The sequence below is a fragment of the Balearica regulorum genome, chromosome 5 (assembly GCF_011004875.1).
Source record: "Balearica regulorum gibbericeps isolate bBalReg1 chromosome 5, bBalReg1.pri, whole genome shotgun sequence".
NCBI lineage: Eukaryota > Metazoa > Chordata > Aves > Gruiformes > Gruidae > Balearica > Balearica regulorum.
The window spans coordinates 69,780,549-69,792,318 of NC_046188.1; the positions used below are offsets into that span (position 1 = coordinate 69,780,549).

The 11,770-nt window shown below is 53.7% G+C and overlaps 2 protein-coding genes across 2 annotated transcripts; one reads left to right on the plus strand and one right to left on the minus strand.

Moving 5' to 3' along the window:
- Window positions 1-5,193: 5,193 nt before the first annotated feature.
- Window positions 5,194-6,160, minus strand: LOC142602185 (olfactory receptor 5G3-like). Its single transcript, XM_075755600.1, has one exon. The coding sequence runs from the start codon at window positions 6,106-6,108 to the stop codon at window positions 5,194-5,196; it is 915 nt and encodes a 304-aa protein (XP_075611715.1). The 5' UTR covers window positions 6,109-6,160.
- Window positions 6,161-8,848: 2,688 nt separating this feature from the next.
- On the plus strand, window positions 8,849-11,747 carry TBX10 (T-box transcription factor 10). Its single transcript, XM_075753114.1, is given in 9 exon segments — window positions 8,849-9,099; window positions 9,786-9,975; window positions 9,977-10,103; window positions 10,282-10,465; window positions 10,538-10,639; window positions 10,720-10,891; window positions 10,987-11,142; window positions 11,214-11,281; window positions 11,369-11,747. Coding segments are annotated over 9 exon segments (1,629 nt in total).
- Window positions 11,748-11,770: the final 23 nt, after the last annotated feature.

Consider the following 11,770-nt stretch of genomic DNA (forward strand, 5'->3'; position numbering starts at 1 on the left):
GGACACATTGGTGGTTCATCTTCAACTTGGTGGCCACCGCAACTTTCAACGGCTTCTCTGCCGAGCTGCTCTCCAGCCTGTCCTGGTGCCTGGGGCAATTCTTCCCCATGGCCAGGACTCAGCATTTTCCCTTTTTGAAGTTTGTGTGATTCCCATCTGCCCGTTTTGGACAAAAAAAACCAACACATCTCCCTTTGAAAAGCCACTTTGCATCATGTGCTTCAAAATTAAAATACCCCCAGGACAGATGGGTGCAGACTGGAAAGCAGAACATTTACAACCACAACAGCTGGGGGTGAAACTCAGTTTTCTGCTGCATCAGATGTGTAATTCCCAAATCTGTAATGGTTTGTGCCCAAAGAGAAGGCAAAAAGAGTCTTGTACTTGTGAGGCTTCACCCTTTCTTTCTGATGATGTTACCTGTGGGACAGCCAAACCCGTTTTAGCCATTTTCCATCTTTGTTTCCTCCCCAGACAATGATACGGGGGCATCACTCCATGGTGATGGAGTTCGCTCTTGTGGGGTTCACCCACTGCCCAGAACTGCAGGTCCTCCTCCTTGTGGTGTTCCTCATGATGTACGTTGTCAACCTAGAAGTTGCTATCAAGTCTGGAAGAAATGGAAGGTACCAAAACGTGGATGAACCCTGCACTGAGGTATGTTTGCAGTTTTGGAGGAACAGAAATGAAAGTACTAAATACAGAATAAAACCAAAGAACTGCTGCTTTCCATCACCGAGACAACTTTATCCTGCCCCATGCAGAGGTTTAAATCCAAGGAAGTGCATTGCTCTTTGAAGGTGATCATTGCGCAGAGCTCCTCCCGTAGCATTCCATACTGCTGCTGCTATAAAATTTCCCTAATTTATTCAATCATGAGGAACTGGAAGCCATGAGATGTGAGATAAATTGTCGAAGGAAATGCTCTTTTATTTATGCATTTCTTTTTAACACCTATTCTACCCATGATCAATGAAGGGTGGACACTAAGCTCATGTGAAGTCCAACAAATATTTAGAATTAATCTCTCTGTGTTTTGTTACTAAAGAAAAAAATGAGGCCAGCTTTGTTCTTTGCTCCTTTTCAGAAAAATTGTGTGGCTGTTTCACTATAACCCTCTGCTGCCAAGAGTATTGGGAAGTGAGATGCCGGGTGCTGGTGAAAGCAGGAAAGGAAACCAGTAGTGTGACTTGTAGAAAATAGCAGTTGATTGCAGCCAGGGTTATGCTAAATCGCTTTAATGGCTTTCAATGGGTTCAGGAGATCCAACTGCAGTCGTTCACAGCCACCCTGGGGAGTGGGAAGGAGGTGGCTGCTGTTTCCCATTACTAACATCTCACACGTTGGATGGCCATCTCCTCGTCCCCATCGATTTCCTCCTTCACCTCGGATGGTGTAGATGTAACAGAGCACAGACATTTAAAACACACGTTACAGCTAACAGCATCCAAACCAGCCATTCTCAGTGCCACCGCCGGTCTGTACAGCGTAAATCATCCATCCCACCGCAAATATCCAATTTTATCGCCCACAGAAGCGTCCCTTTCCCTGGGGTGTCTTGCTCAGATGCACATGCTGACACTGCAGGTGTCTAAAGCCAGCTGAGGTTAGTCCTGCCCCATGTGTGTCTCTGTCCTTGCTCAACCCAACCTTCCCCTTCTCCCTTTCCCCCTTCCTCAAGATGTGGAAAATGCAAATTTCTTTTTCTTGGGCTCAAAATGTCTTTCCGAGCCATGAATGGTGGTAACGGCAGACAGAGAGGAACTCACTGGTGTTTGAATAAGGTCTTCTCGCTTCTTCCATCAGGACCTCAGGAAGGTTTTTTTGCTCCGGGGCAGGAACTGTGTCTAAAATAAGCCATTGTAATATCTATAATGTAAAAGAGAGATACCTTGGACATCAATTTTAAAGGGAGTAAGGCCAGACTTAGACTCTCCCTTTCATTCCAGTACTAAGGGAAACTGAAGGTAGGTGGGTTTCCAGCCCTGGAAAAGGGTTGTGGTTCAGGTTCCTGGCTCTTCCCATACATCTGGATTTCATGCGATGGAGAGGAGTCACCATCCCAGTGCAGGACCTACACATTTGAAGCTCAAGTCTTCAACTCCTTTTCAACTGAAGGGAAAAAAAAACAAACAAACCCAAATCATTTCTCTGTTTCAGTGCCTTTTTTACCCACCAGCTAGAGAAGACCTCCAGAATGGGATTCATTCCACCTTCTTTTAGATTCAGCTCATATTAAGACCCAAATCTGAGTGTCTGCCATTATCATATTGCAAGCTAAAGTCTCGTTACAACTAACGTGACTCTGGCCAATGCAATCAGCAGAGTTTATCTATCTCTTCAGCTGGTGAAATGTAGGTGTCTGCCATCCAGTGAGACGTCCCAGACCCCACCAACCTACTTGACCAAGTCTTCCTTAGCCATAAAGGGAGCTGATGTACTCAGTCAATACATAGAGGTGACATGGTGTTTATTTAAAGTTAAGGAGATAAGTCCTTCCCCTAAAGACATTTGAGGTGATTCCCAACTCTAATCACTAAGTATCTAAACAAGGGGAGGTGGCTCCTACCCCTGCAATACCAATATTTGCTCAGCTTTCTGTTTAAAACAGATTTAACTAGAACTAAGGCAGCTCCGCCTAAAAGCAGAGCCCCTTTGGAGGAGAGGACCCCAAAGCAATTGGCAGCTAATCAGCACGAATGCAAAATGAGATGCAAACCACATCATTGCCCATTCATCATGACCCACCAGGAAGGTAGGTTGCAAGGCTGGGATGCTCCTTCTCCGCTCTGTAACTCTCCTCCTAGAACCACACGTGGTATTTCCCATCACTCTCATGGTCAGATGCTTGTTAGATGCAGCTAACCGCTGGTTTCCCCAAATACAGCATGCGCCGCTTGCACGCTGACCAAAACGCTTTCGGTTTTGAGAGCAGCAGCTCCAGCAGGAAGCTACGACGAGCAGAGCAACAGTGCTGTAGCCATGGACTTGTGTTTTTAAGACACTAAGAGCTCATATTCCCATTTAAACACAGGGTGATGGTGAAGGCAAGACCAGGTGGACACAAAGTCATTGGATATTGTTGTATTTTACATACAAATAATGGCTGTAGGTCACCACAGCAAGAAGAGATGCTCTGGGACTGTAAATAAAACATTAAAAATAAGCTTGAATCTTTTATTTAAAGAAAAAAAGTGTCAATCTTCCCTGCATTTAAACAACATCCTGAGGGTGACGGTCACAGAGGAGCACAAGTGTGGGAGAACAGCAGGAAGAGAGGTCCCAGTTCAGTAGGTCCTGCTGAACACATCTGGAGACATGTGAGATGAGGAAGAGAGGGGAGCCTTCCTCGCTAGGGCTGTGTCCAGGCTCTCATAGTCATGAAAGGGGTAGTCTGCCTGTAGTGTGAAATAACTATGGCTAAGTGCAGTTTTGTAACCCATTTTGGGGATAAAGAAAGGATACACAAAGGAATTAATAATGTCATCTTCTTTTTGACTTGGTGCCACCAGCGCTCCGTGTGCTTCGTATTGCGGATGAGGGTAAATCTGAGACTTTCTGTCGTGAATTTACAACGTGGGAAATTCCAGGTAGAAACAAAGGGAGGGAAAAAAATCACTGTAAGGGTGGTCAGACACTGAAATAGAGGCCAGGGATGGTGTGAAACCTCTGCCCGGGCTGGTCCCCAAGGCTCAGCGGGACAACGGGGTCTGCGTTGGCCATGGTTGGTGCTGGTGGCTGTACTGGAGACCTCCTGGGGTCCGTGCCGTGGTGGGGGGTCCAGCACAGCCCCTCCTGGGCATGTCGGCCCTGATGGTAACACAGCTGATAAGAGAGGAACGGGAGTGCAAACAGCCTGGGAGGACGTTTGTCCCTGGCTGACAGTGCCAGCCGGGCAGCCAACCGTCGGCCGGATTAAATAATAACCAGGGAGCTCTCAGGAAGCTTTGAGAACAAAGAAGGATTCAGCTGATTGACCCTGGGTGCCTGTTAGTTGTGTCTCATTAATAAATGAGCAAACCGCTTTGATCCTGGCTTGATTTAATTCAACTGTGCAGCTTCTCCCTCCAACCCAAGGCATTGCACATCTCTAGGGTAGCACTAAGGCTAAGCCATGGCTCCAGATTTCACCATGGTCCTGACAGAGGCTGCACGGGCTGAGGTAATACACAAATTGGAATATTTTTGCTTTTTTCGTGTATGTAACATTTGAGGACCACCTGGCAGGTCTCTCTGCAGGAAGGCAGCAGGAGAGACATCAAGGCAGGCGATGGCATCGGTCCGGGCTGGCATGGACTGCAAAATATCGGGTCTGAAGGAGAAGGCTGCTGAGCAACACCAGGGCTCCCATGATCTGTTCTGGTCAGGGTAGCATGGAGATCATGGCTTTTATTGCTGACAACAGAGACATGGAAAGCAAAGGTGGGGAGCAGTGGATGGAGGTTACTCGGTAGTACCTGCCCTTGGGGGGATTCATCACCACCGCATCTTAACATGCTTTTGAAGTGCCTTCATTCACAATAGAGGTCACACGAATACCGTACTTAACTTAAATTTTTAGCTATCTAAAATTAAATGAGCTGTATGGCACTGTTAACCATTTAATGAGCTTTGAATGTGAAAAATAAAAAATTATTTCCTGCATAGCGTGCCTGGTATTTGCTGTCATCTCTATTTTGCTAAAGGTGTTGGTGTCCTGAGGCCAGTTATTATGGCCCTTAATGCCTTTACAATGCTGTCTTGAAGTGGAATTTGAGTTAGTGGGATAGTAGAATTCCCTCCCTGTTTATTCCGATTCGCTAAGCAAAAGGGAGAGCAATACATGGCAAAGTTCATAATTCAAGTCCAGGCAATTGTAGAAATTTTTGCAATATTCTCCTGGTTTAATTTGCCCTGATACATAGGACTGAATAACTGGTAAAGGGCAAAATTTAAAATGAGAAGTGCGTGCTTGTAGTTCTCTACCTGTGTCTTCATTAGGTTAAATTAACGATTAAATATTACTATCGACATTTGGAGAACCAAGTGAAATTATTAGTATTCTCAGATAATAATATTGAATCAGCCAGTGCATCAGGTAAGTCAAAGTGCAGAAGACCCCAAAAATGTTGTCAATCTGAGACATTTAACAAAAAGCTGAGCATGCCACCCACATCTCCATTCTGTCTGGCCATAAATTTACAACATTCAAGATCACTTTATTTTTGTGAGTCTCCTCAAAGCCTCCTTTACCTCCTTATTCCTCAGGCTGTAGATCAAGGGGTTCAGCATGGGAGTCACCACAGTGTAGAACACCGCAGTCCATTTATCTCCTTTTCTTGAGCTTTCTGAGCTGGGCTTTAAGTACATAAAAAGCGATGTCCCGTAGAAGATGCTCACAGTGGTGAGGTGGGAGGCGCAGGTGGAGAAGGCTTTGCGCTTGCCCTCAGCTGAACTGATGCTCAGGATGGTGGAGATGATGGCCACGTAGGAGACCAGGACAACCAGGCTGCTGGACACACCAAATAAAGATGCCGAAGTTCTTAGGATAATGTGGCTGAGGGTGATGTCGGAGGTCGAGAGGGATATCAGAGGGGAAATGTCACAGAAGAACAGGTCAATGACGCTGGAGCCACAGAAGGATAAATTGGACATGCCGATAGTCTGTCCCATGCCATTTGTCAACCCCACGAGATACGACCCAGTCACCAGCTGGAAACAGCATTTTGGGGACATGACAAGGGGATACACCAGGGGATGGCAAATGGCCATGTAACGGTCATACGCCATCGTAGCCAGCAGGAAGCATTCTGTCATCCCAAAAAGATCAAAAATGAACACCTGAGCCACGCACCCAGCATAAGTAATGCCCTTCTTCTCTGATATAAAGTCAATCAACATCTTGGGGGTGATGATGGTGGAAGAACAGAGGTCTACAAACGCCAGGTTTCCCAGGAAATAATACATGGGGGAGTGGAGCTGAGGGCTGGCCCTGATTAACGCGATCATCCCAAGGTTCCCCAGGATGGTGACAAGAAACATCAGAAAGAGAGTGACCTGAGTCACCGGGTTGTCTGTGAACTCCGTTAAGCTGAACTCAGTCGCTTGGGTGCAATTGCTTTCTGCCATTAGCTGGACGCATGCTTTCTGTGTGAATTCCTTGCTGGAGGTTTCTTCTACAACAGGCAGGTATCTCCCAGGTGGAAAACCCTCTCTCTAGTGGGATCTGCTCGGAGACAATCATACAAGGTCTAAAGGAAGAGTTTAGGCACAGATCGATTAGAAACAGCTTGCCAAAAGTCATATCACAATGCAGGTAAAGCAAACGGGGTGCTGCAAAAGCAAAGCTTTGCTCAAGCTGTAAAATGCCATGGCACAGCGTGATCCTCTGGATCACTTCTGGACGTTCAGCAGTGACCTTTGTGAGGAGCTGTTGGGAGGTTACACACCCGAGTAGCTTTACCTCGGTGTTGCGTTTCATCCCCTGTGTTGGCGTTCAGTCTGGGACTTTGAGATCATCCAGCTCAACCTGAAACACAGAGAAACACGGTACTTTTACAGCTCAGAATTGATTACTCATCTTCTCGTTGGCATTTGCCAACCACCCGCTTCTCCCCTCTTTGCTGGGACTCCTTCCTAACCAGGAGACCTTACACAGAGGTTTATATTGGTTTCCCCTCCCTCCTGACACACTGTTTTAGCTATAAAAGCTTTTCCTGGGTCTTTAGCCTGTTCCTAGAGTCTTCAAATGGAAATGGGCATCCCCCAAAGCTGAGCAATCTCCCCTTGAAAATATTTTGGGGAAAAAAAAAAAAATCTTTTGGACCTGCCTCATCTCAGCAATGGTAAGCTCCCTAAATGTTCTTTACAGGAAAGCTTCTGGTCCTCATCCAGGAGCCCTCTATGGTCGATGAGGAGAGGAAGCCTCCCAAGTGTGCCCTCCACCAGGGTGATCTCCAGACCTGCCTTCTCAGCGGTTCTGTGGTGAGGACAGCCAGCTCCCTGGTTTTGGTGGAAAGTCCAGAGTATCATGAAGAACTGAAGCCCAGGACCCTGCAGGTAGAACACGAGATGAAGATAGGAGCTGTTTCTTTTTTTGCAAGAGAGGTGGCTGGCTCTGCACACACTGTTCTTGCTCGTGGATCTGGTACAGGGAGCTCCAGCTAGGGCTGAAACGCGATGTCCCTCACTTCTCAGCACTGTCTCCACTTCCCTCCTGATGCTCTTGGAGATGGATGTGAAGACGCGCCTGCCTGAAGCTCTGCAGGGGAGCTTGAAAATAAACCACCGTCAGCAAACACCCTTACTATTTCACACAATTTGGGGATTTGGGGACTGTGAATCTGTTTGAGCCCTGAGAGAGTGACAAAGCCCAAAGCAGGTCGTTATCTTTTCTCTGCGCTTCTTAGTTTGGAGAAGTGTACCCAGAGGAGATGACCTCAGCTTGAGCGAGCAACAGGGCTTTGGGCTCTCTTCAGAGCAAACCACAGAACAACGCCCCATCTTTCATGTCCACTTTTTGAGCATTTCGGAGACAGTTACAGCTCCACAAGTGCCGTGTTTGACATTACCATGCCAGGGAGCTGAGGAGGACCTCGCCGATGGGGCGCTGTCCCACAGGAGCTGAGCCAGTGCACCGCAGACAATGAACCTTCTAACCTTCTTAAATTCCTTATACTCAAAGTTTGGCTGCAAGGAGGCAACAGAAGATCATGGTGACCTTGCTAAAGTCACCTTGCTCTTCTTTTTGTCCACGCAGCCATCAATCCTCTCATCACCCGAGGCACTCATGTTGGTCAAGCATGACTTACCCTTGGTGCATCCATGCTGGCTACCCACGGTCACCCTCCTGTCCTTCCTTTGCCTGGAGAGGGCTTCCAGGGGGATTTGCTTCCTAATCCTGACAAGGACTGATGCAGCCCGCAGTCCTTGTGCCCTCCTTCTTGCTGATGATAGTCACCTTCTTCCTCCCATCACGCTGGAAATGCACCAGCCATAGGGGAAAAATGAGAGCCTGAGGGAGAGGTGCCCAAAACTGGAAGGAAGGTGATGGGAAGGATCAGATGAGGAGCGTGATGAAGGGTTGAAAGGGATAGCAAGAGAGGAAAAGGGTCTTTCTGGAGGGATGAAGGAAAGCTCTAGGGCTGGCCCTATCTCTGGTGGCTCTGAGGGAGGTTCCCAAGCCCAATGGGAGATGTGGGGTATCTCCTTCTACAGCCTTTTCACACCCAGCAGAGGCGAGTGCCACGGGCAGCAGAAACCGCATGGGGAATAAGGTCAGATGTAGTTTGCAGGATGGGAATTAGACGTGGAAAGCCCTGACCCACACCCTTGGCTGAGCACTGAGCAGGGCAGCAGGCTGAAACCTTCCAGAGCCAAACACAAAAGTAAATGTCACAGAGGTTCCCTCCCTCTGCTCACGGCGAGGAAAAACTGTTGGAAGCGGCGTCTGGTTAGACATCACCTCGGACACCGAGAACTGGTGTTTTACAGACTCGGAGCCAGAGGCTGCCCTCCTCTGACAGCGCTCGGCTGGGAGCAAACCCCCACGATCTGGGCAGCGGTTGGGGTTTGAAACCCTTCTGGGGCTGCATCCTCGCCTTTTCTTTTCTCTCCAGCAGAAAAATCAGCTGCAGGAGCTGCAGAGCGCGGTGCGATGCCATGGAGAAGCCCTGCTCCTGCCCGGGGCTGAGTCCCCTCCATCCTCCTCCTCGCTGTCAGCACTGCCTCTCGCACCTCCTCATCTCCCCGCTCGATACCGGCCCTGCGGCCACGGCCCGGCTGACAGCGGGAGATGAATGGGGATGAGCCAGCACCGCGGGGCACGGGACACGTCTGGGGATGTGAGGGATGCGGGGGGCTTGGGGAGATGGTCTTTCCACGCTTTGCATCAGTCCCAGTCCCAAAACCCAGCGTTGCCCACGCAGCCCCCGTGGCCGCCCTGCAGCGTACGGGGGCCAAAGGGTTTTCTCACCGTTACGACGGCCGCGGGAAGGATTTAAGCGCCAACCCCAAAGCGGAAGCGAAGGCTGAGCCCCAGTTTGGAGAAAACAGCCGGCTCTGTGCAAAGCCCCTGACGGGGAGGGGTTTCAGCCCTTGCCGAGTGCCACCATCACCTGGGTACTGCCGGGGACAGAAAGCCATCCGCATCCCTACAGGGATGTCCCCTGTTCCCTCCGACCTGTCCCCAGAGCCCCAGCATCCCTCATCCCCCTGAATACACTCCCATGCTGTGCAATGAGATGGTGTCCACAGCCCCGCTGCAGCTCGGGGGAAGCAGGGGGGGCTCTGGGGTAGCCCCTCTGCTTCCCCCACACACACTCCCCACAGCCCCGGTGTCGGTCACCTCCCGTCACACGTCCCTCGCCCCGCGGCACCAGCCTGTCCTCATCCATCTCCCGCTGTCAGGCCAGTATCCAGCACGGCGATGGGAAGGGTGGGGTGGAGGGTGCTCAGCCCCGGGGCAGGACTGGGGGTCCCGGCTACCAGGGCAGAGACGGGACCGGCATTTGGGATGGGCGCAGGGGAGGGGGAACCTTTCTTCCCCCCCGCCACTCCCCGAGCCGCAGAGGTTTTGCACAAGCAGCCGGCACATTGCGGATGCCTCAACACCTCGCCACGCTTTTTAATACCGGGTGTTGACGGCGGGCTGTCGGCCGAGCCGACGGTGCACAGGCGGCTGCCGCGTGCCGAGAGGGGCTTTGCCCAGGGGAGAGGGTCGGAGCAGCCCCCGCCTCCCCCCCGCTCAGGTGTGTGACACGAAGGGGATGAGGATGCCCCAAGAGAGCTGTCCCTCCCCAGCCCAGGGTACCCCGAGATCTGGCTGGGGACCAGCGGCAGTCCCAGCAGTCCCAGGGCCACCGCTCACCTCCCGTCCATCATCATCACGTCAAGGCGCGAAGGCAGGTCGGGGAAGGGGGCTGTGCTCCAGCCCCGAGGACCGCTGCGGCTCCAGCCCCCGCGTCTCCACCCCCGAGCTGGGGCATAAAACCCCCGGCAGGCTGCGGGGGGACAGTCCGGAGCTGGCGCTGCGCTGGGAGGGGGCTGTGTTGGGGTCCCCGCTGTCGCCGTGCCGGGGGACGGAGCCACGGACGCCTCCTGCCCACCCACTGCACCCATGGCAGGTAAAACCCACCCGCGGCAATGCTCCCCTGTACCCAGCGATGGGGTCCGGTGGTGTTTTTGGGGTGCAGTGGGTCACCCCACGGAGGGAGAATGCGATGGGGTGGCTGGTGGTGCACGGGGTCTGCTCCCACACCTGGGGTGCAGGATCACCCCCAACACCCCCTCATCCCTCTGCAGCCTTCCCGGGGGGGCCGGGCGAGGCACCCCCCTGCAGCACCGGCCTCGGGTGGGCAGGCGAGGGGCTGGGGACCAGCGGCAAGAACCGGCGCGTGTGCCACGCCGCAGCGCGGCTGGAGATGGGCAGCCTCTGGGAGGAGTTCAACCGCCTAGGCACCGAGATGATCGTCACCAAGGCGGGCAGGTCGGTACCGGAGCGGGGCAGGGGGGCTGCCGGGGTGGGGGACACCCCCCTTCCCACCCACCCTCCCCACAGGAGGATGTTCCCCACCTTCCAGGTGAAGCTATCCGGGCTGGACCCGCTGGCCGACTACGTCCTGCTCATGGACTTCATCCCGCTGGATGACAAGAGATACAGGTGGGGATGGGACGATGGGGATGCTGGGGAGGAGGGGGAGCAGATCCTGGTGGTGCTGAGCACCCCTCCCTGCCCCGCAGGTACGCCTTCCACAGCTCCTCCTGGCTGGCGGCGGGACGGGCCGACCCCGCAGCCCCCGGCCGCGTCCACTTCCACCCCGACTCCCCGGCCAAGGGGGCCCAGTGGATGCGGCAGATCGTCTCCTTCGACAAGCTCAAGCTGACCAACAACCTCCTGGACGACAACGGCCACGTGAGGACCCGTGGTGGGCGATGGGGTGGCGGGGGGACACACGATGCACCCCCGCATGGGGGGGTCCTGCCCACGTCCCCTCTCCCCCGCCCCAGATCATCCTCAACTCCATGCACCGCTACCAGCCCCGCTTCCACGTGGTCTTCGTGGACCCGCGACGGGACAGCGAGCGCTTCGCCCACCAGAACTTTAAGTCCTTCAGCTTCCCCGAGACCCAGTTCATGGCGGTGACGGCTTACCAGAACCACCGGGTGAGCCCCGGGGTGGGGGGACATCGGGGTACGCCCCCCAGGGACCCCCTGACCCCACTCCCCCCCCGCAGATCACCCAGCTGAAGATCGCCAGCAACCCCTTCGCCAAGGGCTTTCGGGATGGCGACCCCGAGCCGTGGTAAGGCCCCCCCACCCCCCAAACCCACCCTGATGCCACAACGAGGGGCTCCGTGCCACCCCCCAAGCCCCCCCATCTCTCTCACAGGTGCGGGGTGGCCGCAGGGTCCCTGCTGGGTGCCGTGCCCCGCGCCCGGGCCACCGCACTGCCCTCCCGCCCCGAGAAGCAGGAGAAAGGTAGGGGGGCTGGGGGGGGAGCCGACCCCCTCTTGCTGTCTCTTCCCCCCCCAGGGGCTCCCCGCAGCCGTGGGGCACTGGCCACCGCCGTGCCCCCAGAACCGGCCCCACCGGCGGCTCCCCCCGGCTTCCCCGAGCTGCCCGTGCCCCCCTTCCAGCCCCTTGCCTGCCCCCCCGGTGTCTACGTGGGGGCCAAGCCCCGCACCCTGCCCTACCCCCTGCCCACCTTCCCCCCGCTCGGCACCTACGGCACCGCCGCGGCCCCCGCCTTCGGCTACGGGCAGCAGTGATGGGGTGGCACCCCCCCGCCCCC